At 43.3% G+C, this 23,218-nt stretch overlaps 1 protein-coding gene across 1 annotated transcript in view; it reads right to left on the bottom strand.

The window, feature by feature from the left end:
* Window positions 1-21,094, bottom strand: part of LOC105076114 (mucin-13-like) — a 32,816-nt gene extending 11,722 nt beyond the window's left edge. Inside the window, exons 1-5 of the mRNA XM_074365093.1 lie at window positions 20,977-21,094; window positions 12,433-13,131; window positions 7,803-7,925; window positions 6,507-6,613; window positions 2,939-2,994 (exon numbers count right to left, since the gene is read on the bottom strand). Of these exons, the coding sequence (XP_074221194.1) occupies window positions 2,939-2,994; window positions 6,507-6,613; window positions 7,803-7,925; window positions 12,433-13,131; window positions 20,977-21,028 (1,037 nt within the window). The 5' untranslated portion in view covers window positions 21,029-21,094. The remainder of the gene's footprint in view (window positions 1-2,938; window positions 2,995-6,506; window positions 6,614-7,802; window positions 7,926-12,432; window positions 13,132-20,976) is intronic.
* Window positions 21,095-23,218: the final 2,124 nt, after the last annotated feature.

Genomic DNA, 23,218 nt, shown 5'->3' on the forward strand with positions numbered 1-23,218 from the left:
AAATCTCCCAGCACTAGTCCCGACCCACTGTTCTAAATCCACAGTTGAGGCCCACATAGGGAGACCTGGGGTTGCAGTAAGATGGCAGTTCATAGCCCAGAGATCTCTATTCGATGTGCATTCAGAGGAAATCTATGGCTACAATAAGGTCCTGCTGGAAGGTACGTAAAAACATTGTGGACAAACTTGTTTAGCATCTAGGAGCCCGGAGTGAACCAGAAGTAGAAGTTGCATCTGAAATAGGAAAGTGTCACTTTCTGCAGAAAATCAGGAGTACATTTCTTAACAACCTGTAAAATCTCAGACTTGTGCTTTGAGAGAGACAGATGGGTGTGTGTTCCTCCCTGCGCACAGAGAGAGCAGTAATCCACCACACAGAGTCTGGGTCATTCCCAGAAAAGGCCCAGGAAGCCAGCAGGCAGTTCAAAGTGCATGCAGATTGGGCCTGGGCACATAGGACCCAGAGAAGAACTGATCCCAAGGAGGGTGGGGCTGGGGGAAGCATCAGCATACAGCCCCACATCACATCCCCAGACACTAAGTCCTCCTACGACCAGGACATCGTAAGGGCCTCTCTCTCGAATCAGCGCTGCAATTTGGGGCCCTAAGAACAGCTGTGCCAAGTTCTGTTTCATTATCCAAAAGGAATCAAGTCACACAACCACTGAGAGAGAGAGAGAGAAACGACTGTTAAAACCTGCTTCCCTCTCTGATTAGTGTCCGTGTTTGTTTTTAAGACTCAGGATCTATTTTTCCTGTCTAATTATTTTCCTGTATTCTCTTTTGACATCTGAATAAACACAGAAGCTTGAAAACATAGCCAGCCTGCTTGGGAAATGTTCACCGCCATGTGGGTTCTGCAGAACAATCAAGAAAAACCGAACATGAACCAAATTCTGCTTTTTAGGAATCATCCCATAAAAAGGGATTCCAAAACGAAAAATGGGCTTCCAATTCTAATTAAAAGTTTCCTACAGTAATTTGCTCATAGTAGGATTTGAAGGCGGGAGTGGAAGGAACAGGGCAGTGAGAAAGGGGTACTTGACACAAGCAATTCTTTATCGGTTGAAAGATGCCCAGAGATCCACGGTGTAACTCTGCAGTGGGGCTAGGGAAGAAGTGCCGTCCATTATTCATTGATTCAGAGAACCTACTAGCACACACCCCAAGTCAGGAGGCAAGACGTCACACTCACAGAACATTTACAGGAAACACTGGAGCAGCCGCGCACTTAAGCGACAAGAGGTGCAGAATGCAGGACTACAGCGCGGCTTGCAGTTAAGCACCCAGGGATCGAGACCCAGGATGGACAGGACACCGTCTTCTGTGGCCCAAGACCAGTCCCAGCTTCCCTGAACCTGAGTGTCCTCCTCTGTCCAAACAGAGCTTCGAGTGTTTGAGAAACTCTGAGGATCCTTCTCATTCCAACATTTAGGCAGGAAATAAAAAGATCTTGGGGAATCAGAGGCAAGGGCACTGGTCTGGAGTCTAAGAAATGCCTTTGAAAGTGAAACCAAGGTCCACGTGCCGGGCAGGGCCCCTGAGCTGAAGGGAGTCACTCCTCCCCAGGACACTGAGCTCACAGGTGAGGGGTTGCCTCCAAACACCGCTGGCTCCCTTTCAGTAACTTCTTAGGAATGACGGGAGTGCCAGAGTGTCAGGGAACCCCCAGATGACCTTGTGGGGCCAGCTCTCCCTCACACTTGCAGGGTCTGTTATTCTGGACAGGAAACAGACGGGAACTAACGTGTTGAAACTGACTCTGTTCCAGGCACTTTGCACAGGGAATCTTCCCAAGGGTATCTCATTTGCTCCTCCCGGGGTTTCAAAAGTTGATTGGATTATCCCAGTTGTACAGATGAAGTAATAAAAATTTAGAGAGGTTAAATCACCTGCCTAGTCACACAGCAAGTGGTGCCAAGGCCAGGATTCGAGTGTGGATTTAGCTGACCCCACCACACTGCACTGATCCTGTTTTTATCCAGTCATCCCGATGCACGAACTCCTTGTTTTCCCTTAAGCCAAACCTAATGCCCTGACAGTTGGTGGCTGTACCTCCAGCTTTGAGCCTCCACATCGGGGCTCAGCTCCCTGCCTGCTGCTTGCCCTGGGCCTCCTATTGGCTGCCTGCTGTCCTGGCCACCAATCATATGGGACCCTTGTTTACCGCCAAGATCAAAACGCACCAGCTTTAGGAGGTCTTCTCTGAATTTATATATATGAATGTATATATTGTACATTTTTCCAGTATGGATTTGACAAAGCTTATAAAGATAGATGAGGTAGTAAAACCATAAAATACAAATACATTAGGGCTGCTTTTTCTGCATGACTCCGTTCACCTTAGAGCTGCCTTTCCCCGGCCTGCTGCACTTGTGTGTCAGCAGGCTTCAGAGAAGGCCGAGATGGAATCACTGACTTTTTGAGGCTCCTCTGCCTCTTTGGGTTCCTTAGTAGCACGTAACCCTGGTCATTGAATATTCATATGCTCACTGAATGCCTGTTCTTCCTGAAGAAAGAGCTCAGGACGGGCCCTTCAGTGGCCAGGTGTGTGCCTGGGGAACTCCTCTCTGCTCATTCCCCCCATGAGGGAAGAGACAGCCGTGAGCCACTCATTCTGCTCCTGGCCCCCTGGAAGGAACATGGTTTGTAGCCAAGGGATCAAACCAAACAAACTGATGACTGGTGATGTCATGTGTGCACACTGCTGTGTCGCCAATCACAGGCAGCATCTTGCTGTCCCCAGGCTACACCCTGCGCACCCAGGCATGGCTCAGTATGACATCAGAGGCTGGTCCCTCTGCAGTGAGTGCTCTTCCTGACATGTGACTCGCCACCCTAGGGCCTCAGTGCCTCACGGGGAATGCCAGAGAAGATGGGAAGATAGGCATACACACACCTGCTTCCAAAGTTCCCCTTCAGTCCACAGCAAACTTACCTTATTTTAACAATTACAGTCTGTCCGTAATCAGAATTGTTAAATGCCTTTTTAAACTGTGGAGGAAAAGAACAGATTTAATAACTACAAAGAGGGGGGAAATGTGATACTGTATCTATGTTTTAGCATAAGTCCATTTCTAAACTCATTTATACAAATAATACAGCAAATTATTTATTCTTTACATACGCTCTAACACCTTTCAGTAAGTTTTGCTTTGAAATAGTAAGATTCTGATATAATTCAGAGCTACCCAGGAAAAAGCAGGAAATCTAAAGCACTCAGTCAAATCAATGATCACTCTCTTAAAAATCAGCTGACTAACTTCAGTTTTGTCTTATCAAAGCCACGGTGAAGTTCTGCAAGTCTGTTACACTTACCTGTATGCAAACTTCATACACTCATCATTTATCCAGGAACACATAATTGCCTGCCTTCCCAGGGCGTCAGGCCAGGAACACGGAGATGACCAAGGTGGGCAGAACCAGCCTGAGAGCCAATGGGGGCTACACCATGAACTTGAGTGAGGGGAGCACCACAGAGAGTATGATCTACCCTGGGCGTTCAGAGAAACTCCCTCCAGGCTGCAGAGAAGCAGAGCGAGCGGCACAAAGGAGAGCAGCCTTCCAGCACTTCAGCGGGTGGTGCGGGGCCAGGGCGCGGAGGGAGCGGCAGCGCGGAGGGAGCGGCAGCGCGGAGGGAGCGGCAGCGCGGAGGGAGCGGCAGCGCGGAGGGAGCGGCAGCGCGGAGGGAGCGGCAGCGCGGAGGGAGCGGCAGCGCGGAGCGAGCGGCAGCGCGGAGGGAGCGGCAGCCCGGGCCGGCCTTCAGAGGTGGCGGGGCTCAGAGCGGAGCGGGCTCAAGTGCCACCTTTCTCCCCCTGTCAGCTTTCTTTGAACCTCGCTGTCTGACTGGGAAGTGTGAGATAGCAGTAATTTCCACCACCCAAGGCCGCAGGTGTAGACGAGGAGGGGGAGTAAAGGATCGTGGCTTTGTGCGCTGGAAGGGGCTCCAGCACAGGTAGATCTTGCTAGGCTCGAGTTGTGTCCCAGGAACAGAGACAACTCTAGAAATTTATACAGACGTGGCCAGAGGTAAAGCTGGGACTCTGGCAGGGGTGAGGGGATGGGGGGTCCCAATTAGAACGTAAGTTCTTTGATGACACAAATGAGATTCATTTTCTGTTTCCTATGACACAACCCCCCTCCCGCCTGCTCACCCCTATCCTCGTCCCACAGCGCCCAGCACCAGGCAGCCCCCAGGAAATACCCACACCAGCTGACTGATGACTGAGGGAATTAAATGTGAAAGTCATGACCTTGGACGTGTCTTCTCCTTTTTGGGCCCCAGTCTCCATGTTTATTACATGAGTGTTGAACTGGGTTGGTGCAACTGTTTTAGAATCCAAGAATTTTATTATTTTTCTCCCACGGGGGCCCTACATTTTAAAAGATCTTGGCAACCAATGTCACTTAGAAAGATGTTAGAACATTTCTCTTTCATTCTAGTCAAATCCAAATAAATTTGATGCTCTCCTTATTCTGGGCAGCCTTATATCTGGAATATGTCAGATTCCTTTTCAATTCTTTTAAATATTAGGAAGGGCTGGTATTTCTGTAAACCATCAGGGCCCCAGGTATCTACTTGAAAAAAGTTCACTGAATGACCTCCAAGTTTCCATCATCTCCCCTACTGACCACTGCCCATTTAATTTCCTTAATCTCAAAGAAGAGATTGCAAAATTAGCATCTGCCATTGGAAAAGGGTTTCCATTTTTCCCTCTTCCAGGCCACCCTTTGAGGATTTGGGGATATGCACCTCTTCAGCGGAAGGGCTGCAAGGCTGGGCAGGAGGGCAGGAGTTATCCAAACAGGCCTGCCGGCTTCCACTGCACAGCAGAGCCAGCAGGGAAGGAGAAGCAGCTCCGTGGTCAGGCAGGTCTGGGTTCACATCCCCCCACCCCGTCCTCACTCATCAGCTGGGCGACCTTCGGCCAGTTACTCAGCCTTCCTGATCCTTGACTGCCCACCTCACCTGCAGAACAGTTCCACAGCACCGTCTCCCCCATGTGGCGATTTTGAGAACTAGAAATATTATGCATAAAATGCCAGGTACAGCAGCAGTAGGGAAACTTCAAAACCCTGTGCAGACTGTCCCTTTGAATCTATCTGGGGACAAAAAGGACCCTGGGAGACGTCTCAGGGCCTGAGCTGGCACTGCCCTGGCCATAGAGTCTGCTAAGTGGACCTGGAAGAAAGTAAATGTCTCTCTTTCCCCACCTCTAGTTGTTGCAAAGGAGTTTTGGTGCTTCCCTTTCAGATTGATAGCCTCTTAGAAATTACAAGAGTGCTCTAGCCCTTCCTGCTTCCCCAGGATCATTGAGACCTGCCTGAGATCAAGTCACTGAACTAGACTCTGAAGCCCGGGGCCTAGGCCTGTAGCCAGAGGGGGTTTTGGACACTCGTACTCAGAGCAAGTTGGGAAGTGCAGTGGCCACAGTGGCCAGAGATTGGTAAAGCCACACAAGACCATCAGGTGTTCCCTGGAAGCAGGAACACACTGGTGTTACTGTCCTCAATGTAGCACGTATCATGCAAGCGGGGATTTGGAATGTAGACCCAGGGTGAGAGGCTAAGTCCGGCCAGCTGGCCCCTGGTGCACAGGTGGTGCAGCAAAGGGGCAGGGCAAGCCCGGGGCACCCGGGCATTGCTCACAGTGCCTGGCACCGGCTGTTTGCTTGTAAGCACTCACTCTGTCTGTACCATCTGTAAATCATTTGGATAATAATTTTTCATGTTTAACAAATTCTAATAACAAAACTCTTTTGTAATGATATAATTTCAAATTGAAAGACATTGACATAGAGTAAGATTTTAATTTTTAACATCTTACTAGAATTCTAAGATGTATTTACAAGCTAACATTTTCTTCTTCAAAACCAAACTTTGAGAAATACTGGCTGGAGGCCCTAAGACCTTCCAGATCTGACAGCAGTTGGTCCAGAATGAAGATCTCCATCTCTCCATGTTGACATTCTTACTCACAGTAATCAAAATGAAACGAAGCTATTGTTCATTTTGACATTTTTGAACATGGGAAAATGAAATAACGGATGTTAAGTCAGATGGAGTTCCTCTTCCAGATGTTAAAAAAGCCAGACAAGCACAGGAAAATGTGCAAATTTGATTGTAAAAAGAAAAATATCTTTAATTTTTTTTCTCTTCAAGACTATGAAAATAATTTATTTTAAAGCATCATTACATTTATCTGTCCATTTAAAAATATTTTAATAGCCTCTGTAAGAATGAGTATGGCATGGCCGCCAGGTGTAGGGGCAGGGGTGCGGGGACCAGGGCCCCAGAGGAGGAGCCGGGCAACCAGGAAGCAGTGACACCCAGGAGCTGGGGACAGTTACTGTTTACCAGCCAATAAGGGTGCATTTCTCTGTTTGAACCACTGGTACAGCCACACCCATGTGAACCACCTGAATGTCATTCTCTAGTTAGAGAGAGAATAGTCAGTGTTAGAATAAAGAATATCTGTATGGAAAAGACAGTTGGAAAATACTTACAAATTCAGTAATTTCAAAATGTAATTTTTGATAGGCCACAGAATTTTCATCTTTCAAGTCCTCTATATTTGATGTTTTGAATGTAATCGTACCAGGGAATATCTTTCCTGAAATTCAAGCAGAATATTTCTGTGATACTTAATGTAAAAAGGGCCATTTCCATTTTGTTTAAAACATAGATTATTGTAAAAAAATTCTAAACTTATGAAGATACTACTGGAAGTATGGGAATACGAAAAACATTACCCCCTATTTCTCCCAGCTCTGTTTTTTTTCTGTGCCTGGTTTACATCGTTATAGCTCCAATATATATCATGAGTCTTCTTTACTTATTATTACATAATAAACATTTTTCCAAATTATTACTTAGGCTTTGTAACTATCATTCTAAATGCTATATAGTATTCTATGAAATACATGTTCCCTCCATTGATTTTTTTTAGTGCTTTTAATTATTTAAAAGGGAAAAAAAGCTTGCAGTGAACGTCTTCATACACAGAGCTTTCTATTTTGGAGGTCATTTACTTAGAGTGCACCCTCAGAAATGAGATTATTAGTGCTTAAGATAGGACATCCTTCTGCGTTTTGGTATATCTCTAATCCCTGTGGCCAGTACAGTTCATTCATGTCCTATAGAGTTGGTCTGCTCTGGGAAGGAAGGGTATTTCTCATTCAGAAAACAGATCCACATTTATAAATCAGTAAACAGCCTTGGACTTTCATAGCAGTCAGCTGGTCTAACCAAAAAAGTGTAGTGCTGATTTGCTCCTAAAGTCCGTTTCCAGAGCTGAGAAGCTCTTAAGTCTCCAAAAATAGGGTTTGGTGTTTGGAAGAAGCAAATCCTATGACAACACAGAACAGGACCAAGGTCAGAGCCGAAGTAGCCCGGCTTGTCTGGCTGAGTGGTTTTAGGCATACGGCCTTATTCTGTATCAGAGCAGCCACGGAGCAGCACCACCCTGTGTTTATGCAGCCTTTGTACTTTGTCAGGGACTTCAGCACCTCTCATTCTCATTTTGACCCCATGGCACCTTTCCTTGAACTGGTGAGGTGAAGGGACACATGCACTCCTGTACCTTCAGGACTAGCTCCCAGGTCTGACTCGGTCCATTTCCTCTCCCACTAGGTCCCAGTGAGATAAAGACAGGTGCCTCTTCTCTACTTGGTGGGGCTTTGTGGCCTCCAAATTTGCCTCTACCTTTAGAATTCTGGAGGCTCTTTTCACCATCATCTTAAGTTTTCTATTCCATTTAGGTCTGAGGTGCAGGTCTACATGGTTCATCCCTTGTCACTCACCTTTACTGCATGTGGAAGAGTTATAGTATTGCCCTTCTGGACACAGGCAGAAAAATGTATCATTCAGACTCACACACGAAGAACCACCCTTACAGGAATCCTCTTGGCAAGGGTTGGTGGGACCTGCAATGGAGTAGAAAGAGATTAAAAATCCATAGATTGACAACAAATAACACCCAGAAACATACTTTTAAACCTTCATGCCTCCCTCCCAGGCACTTTCTGTTCCTTAGCTGTGTTATTCCATGGTACCCTCTTAGAACAGCTAGAAACAAATACATATTTTCTTACGTCTCTAGGAAGTTTGTTGCTAAAATTCTGGAGCCAAGCGCTTGTCAACAGTAAAGGTCAGAGTTTGGTGGGTAAGAGTCTGCTCAGAGAGGGATAGCAGTCTTCTAACTGCAAGGAGTACGGAAATATGTTGGACCTCAAGGATCCTCCAGAACCTTGACGTCTGGTCCTCCAACACTAGGTAGGGCTCCCACAACCATTTTAGAGAAAGCATCATATTTTTCAGGAAGATGTGAATATCTCAATTACAGGGAAGACCAGGCAGGACGCTCCAAAAAGAAGCTATTCTATTCTGGTTAGCATCATGGCATACAAACCCAGGAAGAAAGGAAAGGGATAGTAAGGGAACAATGTGGATTAACTCAGTGAACATTCCAAGAGCAAGCAATGCGGGGACACTCCACCCTCTCGCTTTCTGAGTGGATGACCTGAATAAATGGTGAGAAGAATGTTACAGTGGTCTCTGCACCACTGGCCAGGACTCCAAGACGAGGCCAGGTGCAGCATCCTTCCTATCTCTGTAGAACTGATGGGACCCGAGAAGGGAAGATAGGTCACTGGCCAAACGGTGGTCTTGGCTAGCCACTTTCTTCATCTCTGTCCACTGAAATGATTCTGAGCTTTGATTTCAGAATAGATCATGTGACTGACAACCTTCAGAGCTGTCTTAAGATTCACATGATCCTATAGGTGAAAATCACTGCTCTTAAGAAAAAGCTGTGTATAAGCTACAATGTGTACAACATGCTCTCTTTTCTTATTGAAGTACAGTTGATTTACAATATTATAATTTCAAATGTACACTACAGTGATTCAGGATTTTTGTAGATTATACTACATTATAAGTTATTATAAGATAATGGCTATAATTCCCTATGCTATATAATATATCCTAGTTGCTTATCTATTTTATAGATAGTAGTTTGCATCTGATAATCCCATACCCCTAATTTGTCCGTCTCCCTTTTGTTAACCACAAGTTTGTTTTCTATATCTGTGAGTTTGTTTTTGTTTTGTATATGCATCATTTGCATTATTTTTTAGATTCCACATATAAGTGATATCATACAGCAGTTGTCTTTCTGTGTCTGACTTATTTCACTTAATATAATGCCCTCCAAGTCCATCGACATTGCTGCAAATGGCAGAATTTCATTCTTTTTATGGCTGAGTAATATTCCATTGTGTATGTGTATATATATAAAATATATAATGTATATGTATAATACATAATGTATCTATATCATGCATTTTATAAATATATATATGTGTGTATGTGTGTGTATATATCTCTCTCTCACATCTTTATCCAATCAGCTGTTGATGGGCACTTGGGTTGCTTCCATGTCTTGGCTGTTGTAAATAATGCAGCTATGAATATTGGGGTCCTTGCATCTTTTTGAATAAGTGTTTTTGTTTTTTCCAGCTATATACCCAGGAGGGGAATTGCTGGATCATATGGTAAAACTAAAAACAGAACAACTATATGATTCAGCAATTCCACTCCTGGGCATGTATCTAGAAATAACATGCTTTGTTTTATGATAAAGGAGGGGACTACATACAAACATACAAGTGTATATGTTTGTATTTGCCCAAACACAAGCAGCTGGCCACAGAAGCTGCCTCTGGGGAAAGAAACTGGGGTCCTGTATCCTAGGGGTTTAAGATGGGAAGGAGATTTAATTTTTACTGCATATACTTTTATTCTTTTACTTTAATTAAATTTAAGCTTCTTTTTCCATAACTCTGGACCTAATGTAGTTTTATTTTAAAATGAAAAATAAAATAGTGCTGGTGAGGAACTCTTATATTGGCAGGAATGTTAAATGGTACAGCCACTTTGGAAGATAGGTTGGCAGTTTCTTACCAAACTACATGTACTCTTACCATGTGACCCAGCAAGTGCCGACCTTAGTACTCACCCAAGGTAAATACTAAATATTAACTTTGTATTTACCACAACTCACATCCGCTCATAAACCTGTACACTGATAGCAGTTTTATTCAAAATCACCACAACTTGGAAGCAACCAAGATGTCCATTAGTAGGTGAGTGGATAAACAAACTGTGGTACAGCCACACAATGGAAAATTATTCAGTGTTCAGTCTCGAAAAGACATAGCGAAATGTTAAATGCATATTATTCAGTGAAAGAAGCCAATCTGAAAAGGCCACATACTGTGTGAATCCAACTACATGACACTCTGAAAAAGGAAAAACTATGGCAACAGTAAAAAAGGCCAGTGATTGCCAGGGGTTAGCTGGAAGGGAGCGGTGAATAGGCAGAGCACAGGGGATTGTTAGGAAAGTCTTTATGAACATAGCCTTTATGAAACCATAATGATGGATACACATCTTCTACATTCATCAAAACCTATAGAATATACAACACCAGCAGTAAACCCTCATGTGAACTGGACTTGGGGCAACTATGATTTGTCAGTGCAGATTCATCAGTTGTCACAACTGTACCCTCTGGTGAGGGATGTTAATAATGAGGGAGGCTATGCAGGCATAGGAGCAAGGAATACAGGAAATCTCTGTACCTTCCTCTCAATTCAGCTGTGAGTCTAAAACTGCTCTAAAAAGTAAAGTCTATCTAAAAAGAATTTTTTTAAGAGTGAAGAAAAATCAGGCTCTATGCAACACAGGAGGCATAATGCAGTGTCTCATAAACAATGTAAGGCTCTCCCCTCCAACCAGGTGTAAATCAATATTCTAAGGAAAGTAAATAGCTTTTTAAATAAGCCTCAGCTACGCTGCAAGGATAATTTGGAAAATCCTAGGGAAGAAACTGAGTGCAGCACCCTTCTGGACACACTGGACAGACAACTCCCTGCATGCTTTCTTCCTGGCAATAAAGGACAGACTTGTTAGCTCTTCTGTGTCTGGGAATAAAGTCACATGATGTTACAGTGTGAAAGGGATTTGGGAGGCTATTTAGTTCAATCACACCTGATTACAGATGAGCAAGTAGAGGCCAAGAGAGAAATGATTCGCCCTGCACCCCACAATAGTGAGTGTAGGGCCAGAACACAGATTGCCTTACTCGGGGGGGTGGGGGCATAAATGGCGTAGAAAAGCTGCTTTTCCTGATCACGGGATTTGTGTAGCTGCCTTCAGAGTGGCTCCTCCTGTCATGAAAGAAGACTGGGAATCCGGTTGTGACACATGCTCTGCCTCCATTTGCTTAATCATCCATATCTTAGATCTATCCAAGAACATTAGGGAAGCCAAAGAAGTAAGCGTAGGGAGACATCAATTGTTTTTTGACTTTGGGCAACTTGCCGCCCTCACTGGGCCTCAGTTTCCCTTTCTGAGAATAACAGTTTATCTAGACCCTTTACGCAAAGGTTTGAGGATTCTTTTAGACCAGGGGCTGGCAAACTCTCACTCAGGAGCCAATAGTGGCCAGTCTTCTGTTTTTCTTCTAAAGTTTTATTGGTACACAGTCAGGCACGTTCATTTATATATTGTCTACAGCTGCTTTGATATTAAAATGGTAGAGCTTAGTGGCTGTAACAGAGACCTCATTGTGGCCCACAAAACCTAAAATATTTACTAGTTTGCCTTCACTGATAAAACTTGCTGACCCTTGCTCTAGACCAAGTTTTGGGAAATGAGGCAAGTGGTTTCTGTTTCAGTAACTTTGGCTTGAGGTCAATTGTCCTCTCTTAGTACCCCCAAACACCCATCCTCTGGACCATGGCTCTGCTCACGTCTAGGACGAGGACTGAGCACTGCTGTGGTTTGGCTTTTTATCCCTCAAATTCCAAATTGCGATCAGCTACTTTTGCAATGTCATATTTCTCAATAGCACTTGGTCAGGAACCGGGGTAGCACTGACTCCTTCCTTCAGGAGACCAGGGATCTAGACCAGTGGGGCTGGAGAGTCAGTGCTTATTAGGACCTGACCTTCTCAGAGAAGCTGAAACTATTTCCAAAAATCTCCTAGGAAGACAGAAGCTGGAAAAGCAGCTTTTCTGAAGTCCAAGTTCATAAAAATATTCCCCATCTGGCAAATTGCTGGAGGAAAGGAAAACAGAATAGACCTTCAGGCAACCTTGTAGCATCTCTGCCATCGCTCTTAGTCTTTGTGACTGCAGACTTTTTAACTCTAGAGTTTCGTATCCAAGGAAACCTTGAGTCACTTCACAAGCACTTCCCTACTACATGAGAACACACTTACCTACCATCCATCACAGTGCTGTGACTCCTCACTGAGGAGTCTTTCCTGGAATTGCTCTTAACCTGTGGGACCAGGGTTTGGGCTGTTGGTCTCTGATGAAGTGCTGCTGCCCCAAGTCACTGAAGGAACAGTCCCTATGAAATTACCTTTCGTGACAGTGGTGCCCGCAGCCCCCGTGGTGGGAGGAGGAGGGCTCGATGCCGTGGAGCCCGCAGCCCCCGTGGAGGGAGGAGGGCTCGATGCCGTGGTGCCCGCAGCCCCCGTGGAGGGAGGAGGAGGGCTCGATGCCGTGGTGCCCGCAGCCCCCGTGGTGGGAGGAGGAGGGCTCGATGCCGTGGTGCCCGCAGCCGCCGTGGTGGGAGGAGGAGGGCTCGATGCCGTGGTGCCCGCAGCCCCCGTGGTGGGAGGAGGAGGGCTCGATGCCGTGGTGCCCGCAGCCGCCGTGGTGGGAGGAGGAGGGCTCGATGCCGTGGTGCCCGCAGCCCCCGTGGTGGGAGGAGGAGGGCTCGATGCCGTGGTGCCCGCAGCCCCCGTGGTGGGAGGAGGAGGGCTCGATGCCGTGGTGCCGGCAGCCCCCGTGGAGGGAGGAGGAGGGCTCGATGCCGTGGTGCCCGCAGCCCCCGTGGTGGGAGGAGGAGGGCTGGATGCCGTGGTGCCCGCAGCCGCCGTGGTGGGAGGAGGAGGGCTCGATGCCGTGGTGCCCGCAGCCCCCGTGGTGGGAGGAGGAGGGCTCGATGCCGTGGTGCCCGCAGCCCCCGTGGTGGGAGGAGGAGGGCTCGATGCCGTGGTGCCGGCAGCCCCCGTGGAAGAAGAAGTAGTGTTTGATATTGAATTGCCTGCAGCCCCTGTGGAAGAAGGAGGGATTGATGTGGTGAGGCTTGTAGCAATTATGGTGGGAGGTCTATTCGCTGGAGGAACAAAGATATCAAGTTTTAGAAGAGAAAATATTGAATATATAATAGCAGCTGCTATTATTTAAAACGAATTAGTACCTAATGTATTCTTTTCTGAAAAATAAGTACCGTGTACTACATTAAAAATAAAAAATATATGGAGGTTAGAGGTCAAGGTGGTGGAGTAGTAGGACCCGGAGCTCACCTCTCCTCGTGACTACAACAAAACCACAACTGTCTGCTAAACAACCATCAAAAAAATAAACCAACAAAACAAAATAAAACAAAACAAAAAAACTGGGACCTAGCAAAAAAGATATTTCAACTGGAAACATAAAGATGGAACCACAGTGGAACGGCATGAAGGGTGTGATCACAATGTAATCGGGCCAAAGCCCCACTGGGGTGGGCGACCTACAAGCTGAAGAACAATTAAGTTGCAGGGCCCCTCCCACAGGAGTGAGAGTTCTGAGCCCCATGTCAGGCTCCCCAGCCTGAGGTCCTGGCATTGGGAGGAGGAGACCTAAGGACATCTGGTTTTGAAGACTAGCAGGACTTAGCTCCAGGAGCCCCACAGGACGGGGGGAAACAGAGGCAGTGATTTCATACAAACCTGGGCCAGACCTGCCTACTGGTTTGGAGGGTCTCCTGGGGACATAGGGGATGGCTGTGGCTCACCCTGGGGCCATGAAATCTGGTGGCAGACATTCTGGGAGTGTTCATCTACGTGAGCTTTCCCAGAGGCTGACATCTTGCTTGGGACATTAGCACCAAGACCTAGCCCCGGCAAACAGCCTAAAGGCTTAAGTGCTGGGAAGCCTCAGGCCAAACAGCATACTGGGTGGGAACACAGCCCAACCCATCAGCAGACTTCCTGAGCCTTGAACCCCCTCTAGACACGACCCTAGAGATGGCCCTACCCACAGAGGACCAGGACCAAGCCTCACCCAGCATTGGACAGGCACTAACTCCTCCTGCCAGGAAACCTGCATAAGGCTCTAGTCCAGCTTCACCCACCAGGGGGAAGATATCAGAAATAAGAAAACAACAATCCCAAAGCCTGTGGAAGGAATCCACAAACACAGGCCAGATTCTACCCTGGGACTGGCTGGACCCTGGCCCTTGGGTGACAAGAGAAGAGTGTACTGCTGGGATGCATAGGACATTTCCCACAGAAAGCCAATTCTCCAAGGTCAAAAAATATAACTAAACTACCAAAAAATACAAATAGAAAGACAGTATGAGGCAGCAGAGAAATATCTTTGAGGCTAAAACACAAGATAATAAAATTCCAGAAGAAGATATTAGTGATGATGAGATAGACAATCTATCCAAGAAAGAGTTTAGAGTAATGATGGTGAAGATGTTTAGAGAACTTAGAAGGAGTATAGATGCACAGGGGGAAGTTTTTAGCAAAGAGTTAGAAAATATAAAGAATGCCCAAAGAGAGTGGAAGAATAAAATCACTGAAATGAATAACACACTAGAAGGAACCAAGAATAGACTAAATGAGACAGAAGAACAAATCAGTGAGCTAGAAGACAGATTAGTGGAATTCACTACTGTAGAACAGAAAAAAGAAAAAAAGAATGAAAAGAAATGATAGTTTAAGAGAAGTCTAGGACAACATGAAGAGCACTAATATTCACATTATGGGGGGTCCCAAAAAGATGAGAGAGAGATAAAGAATCTGAGAATATATTCCAAGAGATAATAGGCCCAAACTTCCCTGACTTGGGAAAGGAAACTGTTAGCCAAGTCCAGGAAGCACAGAGAGTTCCATACAGAATTAATCCAAAGAGGAGCACACCAAGGCACATAGCAATCAAACTGACAAAATTAAAATCAGCAAGAGAAAAGCAACAAATAACATACAAGGGAACTCCTATAAGGTTATCAGCTGATTTTTCAGCAGAAATGCTACAGGCCAGAAGGGAGTGGCACAATATATTTAAAGTGATGAAAGGGGAAAACTTACAACCAAGAACACTCTATCTAGCAGGGCTCTCATTCAGATTTTATGGAGAAATCAAAACCTTCTCAGATAAACAAAAGCTAAAAGAATTCAGCACCACCAAACCAGCTTTACAACAAATGTTAAAGGAATTTCTCTAGTTATCAACCCACAAGGAAAAAGAAGAAAAAGAAGAAAGAAAGAAAGAAACTAAGAAAAAGGACCTACAAAAACAAACCCAGAACAATTAACAAAATGGCAATAAGAACATACGTATCAATAACTACCTTAACTGTAAATGGATTAAACACACCAACCAAAATACATAGACTGGCTGAGTGGATACAAAACAAGACCCATATATATGCTGTCTACAAGAGACCCACTTCAGAGCTAGGACACATGCAGGCTGAAAGGCAATGGAAAAAGAGATTCCATGCAAATGGAAACCAAAAGAAAGCTCAAGTAGCAATACATCTATCAGACAAAATAGATTTTAAAATAAAGACTGTTACAAGAGACAAACAAGGGTACTACATAATGCTCAAGGGATCAATCCAAGAAAAAGATATAACAATTGTAAATACATATGCACCCAACATAGGAGCACCTCAGTATCTAAGGCAACTATTAACAGATATAAAAGGAGAAATTGGCAATAAAACAATAGTGGGGGACCTTACCACCTCACTTACATCAGTGGACAGATCATCCAGATAGAAAATCAATAAGGAAATATGGGCCTTAAATGACACATTAGACCAGAGGGACTTAATTGTTATCTGTAGAGGATTCCATCCAAAAGCGACAGGATATACATTCTTCTCAAGCACACATGAAACATTCTCCAGAACTGACCACATGCTGGCCCACAAAGCAAGCCTCGGTAAATTTTAGAGAACTGAAATCATACCAAGCATCTTTTCCGACCACCATGCTATGAGGTTAGAGATCAACTATAAGAAAAAAAAAAAAAAAAAAAAAAAAAACCCAAAACCTGCAAAAACTGCAAACACGTGGAGGCTGAAAACAATATGCTACTAAACAACCAATGGATCACTGAAGAAATTAAAGGAGAAAACAAAAAATACCTTGAGACAAATGAAAATGAAAACACAATGATCCAAAACCTCTGGGATGCAGCAAAAGTAGTTCTAAGAAGGAAGTTTATAGCGATAAAAGCTTACCTCAGGAAACAAGAAAAATCTCAAGTAAACAACCTAACCTTACACGTAAAGCAGGTAGAGAAAGAAGAACAAACAAAATTCAAAGTTAGTAGAAGGAAAAAAGATTAGAGCAGAAATAAATGAAATAGAGACTAAAAAAACAATAGACAAGATCAATAAAACTAAAACATGGTTCTTTGAAAAAATAAATGAAATTGATAAACCTTTGGTCAAACTCATCAAGAAAAAAAGGGAAAGGGCCCAAATTAACAAAATCAGAAATGAAAAAGGAGAAGTTACAATTGACACCACAGAAATATAAGGGATCAAAAGAGGCTACTATGAGCAACTATATGCCAACAAAAAAGGACAACCTAGAAGAAATGGATAATTTCCTAGAAAGGTACAATTTGCTAAGACTGAACCAAGTAGAAATGAGAAATATAACTAGACCAATTATCAGTTCTGAAATTGAATCAGCAATTTAAAAAAGTCCCAACAAACAGAAGTTTGGGAGCAGATGGCTTCACAGGTGAATTCTACCAAACATTTAGAGAAGAGTTAACACCTATCCTTCTGAAACTATTCCAAAAAATTGCAGAGGAAGGAACACTTCCAAACTCATTCTATGAGGCCATCATCACCCTGATACCAAAACCAAAGATATCACACAAAAAGAAAATTATAGGCCAATATCATTTATGAAGATAGATGCAAAAACCCTGAACAAAATACTAGCAAATTGACTCCAATAATGCATTGAAAGGATCATACACCATGATCAAATGGGATTTATTCCAAGGATGCAAGGATTTTTCAATATCCGTGAATCAATCAGTATGATACACCACATTAACAAATTCAAGAATCAAAACCATATGATCATCTCAATAGATGCAGAAAAAGTTTTTAATAAAATTCCACATCCATTTATAATGAAAACTTTCCAGAAAGTGGGCATAGATGAAGCATACCTCAACATAATAAAGGCCATATATGACAAGCCCACAGCTAACATCATACTTAATGGGAAAAGCTCAAAGCATTTCCTCTAGGATCAGGAACAAGACAAGGATGCCCCCTCTCACCACTTTGATTCAACATAGTTTTGGAAGTCCTAGCACTTACAATCAGAGAAGAAAAAGAAATAAAAGGAATCCAAATTGGAAATGAAGATGTAAAACTGTCACTGTTTGCAGATGACATGATACGATACATAGAAAACTCTAAAGAAGTGACCAGAAAACTACTAGAACTCCTCAATGAATTTGGTAAAGTTGCAGGATAAAAAATTAATATACAGAAATAAGTTGCATTTCTATACACTAATAACAAAATAGCAGAAAAAGGAATTAAGGAAACACTATCATTTGCCATCATACCCAAAAGTATAAAATACCTAGGAATAAACCTACTCAGGGAGGTAAAAGATCTGGGCTCAGAAAAATATGACACTGATGAAAGAAACTGAAGATGACATAAACAAATGGAAAGATATACCATGTTCTTGGATTGGAAGAATCAACATTGTTAAAATGGCCATACTACCCAAGGCAATACACAGATTCAATGCAATCCCTATCAAATTACCAATGATATTTTTCACAGAGCTGGGACCAAAAAATGTTAAAATTTGTATGGAAACACAAAAGACCCCAAATAGCCAAAACAATCTTGAAAAGGAAGAATGGAGCTGAGGGAATCACATCCCTGACTTCAGGCTATACTACAAAGCTACAGTAATCAAAGCAGTATGATACTGGCACAAAAACAGACACATAGATCAATTGAACATGATAGATAGTCCAGAAATAAACCCACGCACTTATGGTCAATTAATCTACAACAAGGGAGACAAGAATACACAATGGAGAAAAGATAGTCTCTTCAACAAGTGGTGCTGGGAAAACTGGACAACTACCTGTAAAAGATTGAAATTAGTTCTCTAATGCCATATACAAAAATAAACTCAGAATGGATTAAAGATCTAAATATAAGACCAGATACTACAAAACTCCTAGAGGAAAACACAGGCAGAACACTCTTGGACATAAATTACAGCAATATATTTTTTGAACCAGCTCCTAGAGTAATGGAAATAAAAGCAAAAATAAACATATGTGATCTAATTAAACTTAAAAGCTTTTGCACAGCCAAGGATACCATCAACAAAATGAAAAGATAACCTACAGAATGGGAGGAAATATTTGTAAATGATGTGACCAAGAAGGGACTAATTTCCAAAATACACAAACAGCTCATACAGCTTAATATCAAAAAAACAAGCAACCCAATTAAAAAAAAAATAGGCAGAAGACCTAACGGACATCTCTCCAAGAAGACATCCAAATGGCCAACAAACACATGAAAAGATGCTCAACATCACCAATTGTTAGAGAAATGCAAATCAAAACTACAGTGTGATATCACCTCACACAGGTCAGAATGGCCATCAAGAAGTCTACAAATGAACACAACATTGTAAAATGATTATAAATCAATAAAAAATGTTAAAAAAAAAAAAAGAAGTCTACAAATGATAAATGCTGGAGAAGGTGTGGAGAAAAGGAACTCTCCTACACTGTTGGTGGGAATGTAAATTGGTTTAGCCACTATGGGGGGCAGTATGGAAATTCCTTAAAAACTAAAAATAGACTTACCATATGATCCAGCAATCCTGCTCCTGGGCAAATATCCAGAGAAAACTCTAATTCAAAAAGACACATGCACCCCAATGTTCACAGCAGCACTATTTACAATAGCCAAGACATGGAAACAACCCAAATGTCCATCAACAGATGGCTGGATAAAGAAGCGGTGGTATATTTATACAATGGAATACTACTCGGCAGTAAAAAAGAATGAAATAATGCTATTTGCAGCAATATGGATGAAACTGGAGAATGTCCTTTTAAGTGAAATAAGTAAGAAAGAGAAAGAAATATACCATATGATGTCACTTATATGTGGAATCTAAAAAAAAAAAAGAAACAAACTTATTTACAAAACAGAAACAGACTCACAGACATAGAAAACAAACTTATGGTTGCTGGGGCGGGAAGAGGGTGGGAAGATGTAAATTGGGAGTTTGAGATTTGCCGACACTAATATATATAAAATAGATAAACAACAAGTTTATACTGTATAACACAGGGAACCATATTCGATATCTTGTAACCTATGGTGAAAAAGAATATGAGAACAAAACTATGTATGTTCCTATGTGACTGAAGAATTGTGCTGTTTGCCAGAAACTGACACGATATTGTAAACTGTACTTCAATGAAAATACATTACAAAAAAAATTCAATAAACAACAAAAAAATTTAACAGACAAAACTGCAAAAGTTAATATGTATCTTATTCAGTTATATATTAATTCTATTATGGTAATGTGACATATAATTAATATGGAATCCATCATTTATGCCTGCGGTTGCAGAACTATCAGTGTGAGTTTAATACTCCTCAGAGCAGTTCTCTCTGACCACTGGAAATGCCACCAGGTGGCGCTGTCATGACCTGGAAGTGGCCTCCTTGATCTCTTTACAGCTTAAGTCATTTGCCCCAATTTTCCAATACGGGGCATTTTAGCTGAAGGGTGGTAGGAAAGGGGAAGTGTTTAAAGAATGAGGAAATAAAACTATATAATTAACTGTGTATTATACTTGCTTCAAATTTTTTCTAGTGATGTTTACTCATTCATAATTCTAGACACAAAACCCTTTAAAGAGTAAGATGAATAGAGATGATATTTGCCCTAATGGCTAGGGGATCATCAAAGTTGCCTTTTTTCAAGTCTTAGGAACCCCTGGACACAGAGGGCAGTAAACTCTCAGTGATCCAGTCATCACTTTTCTAGAACACTGCACTGTCTCTAAGAACTCTGACAGTGATGTTAGGTTAAAAAAACTTATTAAAAGAAAAGGTTTTAGTGAGGAAGCTATTCCTAAACCTTCAGACATAGAAAATTGCTGAAGATGCTACCTGACTCCCCCTTGGGTCTGGAAGCTTTGGTGCAGAATCTGGCTCCTCACCTGGAACAGGGCCTGCCTGAAGCAGTCCTTCATAGGCACCCGCTTTTCAGGGGCAAGAAAGTAGTTCCCCAGCTGGCCATCGGGGCTGCTGCTACGCCTGCTCTGGCTACTACTCTCCTTTGTCAGGGGCTGACCCTGCGCCCAACAGGGCCTATGGAATAGATGTGAGCGTCCACATTTGACAGAAATGCCACCAACACTCAGAGGTTTTAAGGAATTGGCCAGAGGTAAGTTTCGATTCCCATGCGTAAGGGGCAATAAGCTCTGGATGCCAGAATCAGGGATTAAACCAGGTCCCTGCTCTGCAGTAGGACTCAGATGACATCTGGGGGTTAAAGAGAAGGGGGCATAGTGCACTGGGCCCTTGAACTACGAAGTTGTTCTTGTCTGGCCCCAGGACTCTCAAGGACAAACTGCTGGCTTGCCGAACCCCACATCTCAGTCCAGAGCCCTCTTTCTCTGCGGCTCAATCTGCCTTCATCACAGACTGAAACGCCTTGTGTCTTCGAGCCCAGCTGAAAAGGAAACTCCATCCACAATACAGCCCGCTTGGTGGGGCTGTGGCAGCACAAGCCCACGGATTTTCCCTCAAAGACAACAAACAGGATTGAAAGAATCAAAAAGTTTAAATGTTCTTTACCTGAGATTAGAAAAAGGAGGGCAGGCAGAATGAGGTGACTGAAGGCTTTCATTCTCTATGTCCTTGCTGGGTAATCCGGGGAGAAAATGACTTCCCTCCCACTGTCTTTCCTTTTAACTCTCTCTCAGGTTCAAAGTCCAATCATTAACTGACGTCAAATCAGACAAAGGCAATTACTAGTTAGGGTTTGGTCACACAGCGTAAGTCTCTCCTGAGCTTTTGAGATCAAGGTGAACTGGGCCTTACAGATTATTTTTCTGTTTCATAGTCCAGGATAACTCAGGACAGTCCAAACATCCTTAAAGATTGGGGGGCAAATGGGGGTGTTAGTTAATATCCTTATATTCCAAAGTCCCCAAACTACCATCTTTTAGGAGGTGACTGTTCCTTTAAACACCCAGTTATGTAGTTTCACTCACTCCATTTGAGTGTGGGGAATCCAGTTTCCTCCAGCTGTAGATCTGAGAACCCCTGAGGGGTGCTTAGTGTTTCCCCAACTGCTTGTTGCTTAGCTTTTGTCACCTTTCGCTGTGGACACAAATGGGCCTCTCTGATGGTCACTTCCAGCAACTCTGTCATCATGCCTCCAAGCATCCACGGCTCTCCACATATCTCTGTACCTGGACTCGGTCCCCATTAATGCCCTCAAAAGCAGTTAATATCAAATTGTAGCATTTACCCTAAGTGGCCTGAAAGCTGGTGGGTGACAGGTCAAGGAAGGGAAAATACAGTGCAGACAAGGAAAGACTTAAAACAGATGACTAATCTCCTCATTACTGGTCATTCACTGGAATGTCCCCCTCTCAGCTCCTCCCCTCACCTCTCACTCCTCAGCCCCTGACCTCTCACAATGTTTCAGGAAGCAGCTTTATCACCTGGAGGAGGGTCTTCTCTATCCAGTCCTCCTTCTTTAAAACCCAGGTCCCCAACCCTCTGCCCTTAGCACTAGGCAAAGGAATGCAGCCAATAACACCTTGTGAATATTAGCCAGAGCTTTAACTCTGACCTTAGCAAAAATGAAAAATTTTATGCTATTACATAGCAGAGGAGTTCCCCATTGTCCCAGAAGTCTCCATTCAGGAATAAGTTGTGGGATTTGCTGTGGGGTTTGCTCGTATACAGCTGAAGAGCCACTTAAATCTTTGTCCCGAGCAAAGACACCTCCCAGGCCCACGTGTCTTGCTCTTATTCTCAGCCTGAACGATTCCTGGCACCAGGAGTTAAACAAAGCCTTAAAGTTCTTTTCTCTTTTCTTTTTAAACTCACTTTATTAAGGTAGATGTAATTTACTTCAATAAATGAATTCATAGAAAGTGTAAAATTCAATGAGTTACGATGGATGTATATACATGTGAAATCACCATTACAGTCAAGATATAGAACATTTCCATCACATCCAAAAGTTTCCTCTTGCCTATTTGCAGTCCATTCTTTCCTCCTTGTCCAACCCCAGGCAACCACTGATCTGCGTTCTGTCACTGGAGGTTAGTTTGCTTTTTCCAGAATTGTGTATAAACGGAGTCGTGCAGTATGCACTATTTTATGTCCAGCTGCTCTCCCTCAGCACGATGACTGTGAAATTCATCCACATTTCTGTGTACCACTTCTTCCTCTTTCCCGCTTCCTTCCTTCCTTCCTTTCTTTTACAAGTTCGTGGAGGTACAATTTATGTACACTGCACATATTTAAAGCTTCGATGTGTGCTCACACCCAAGAAACCACCACCATAATCAAGAGGTCAAACATTCTCATAATTCCTAGAAGTGCTCTGGTGTTCATCCTTCCCACACCTCCAGTCGGAGCTGACCACTGATCTGCTTTCTGTCACTATAGATTCGCTTGCACTTCCCAGAATTTTATATAAATGGAGTCATCCAGATGGGGGCTGGGGGGGGTTATTTTTTGGTCAGGCTTCTTAGACTTAGCATCATTATTTTGAGAGTCATTCATGTTGTTGTGCATATTAGTAGTTTGTTTCTTATTTCTGAACAGTTTTCCATTGTATAGATTGTGCCAGACATACCATGGTTTGTTTATTCATCTGTTGATAAACATTTGGGTCATTTCTAGGTTTTGACTTTCACAAATAAAACTGCCATGAATATTCCTGTACAAGTCTTTGTGTGGATATATGCATTCATTTCTCTTGGGTAAATACTTGTATGTGGAATGGCTGCATCATATGGTACATTATACATTTCACTTTTAACAGACTCTCAAAGTGTCTTCCAAAGTTGGACCA

The sequence above is a fragment of the Camelus bactrianus genome, chromosome 1 (assembly GCF_048773025.1).
Source record: "Camelus bactrianus isolate YW-2024 breed Bactrian camel chromosome 1, ASM4877302v1, whole genome shotgun sequence".
Classification (NCBI taxonomy): domain Eukaryota; kingdom Metazoa; phylum Chordata; class Mammalia; order Artiodactyla; family Camelidae; genus Camelus; species Camelus bactrianus.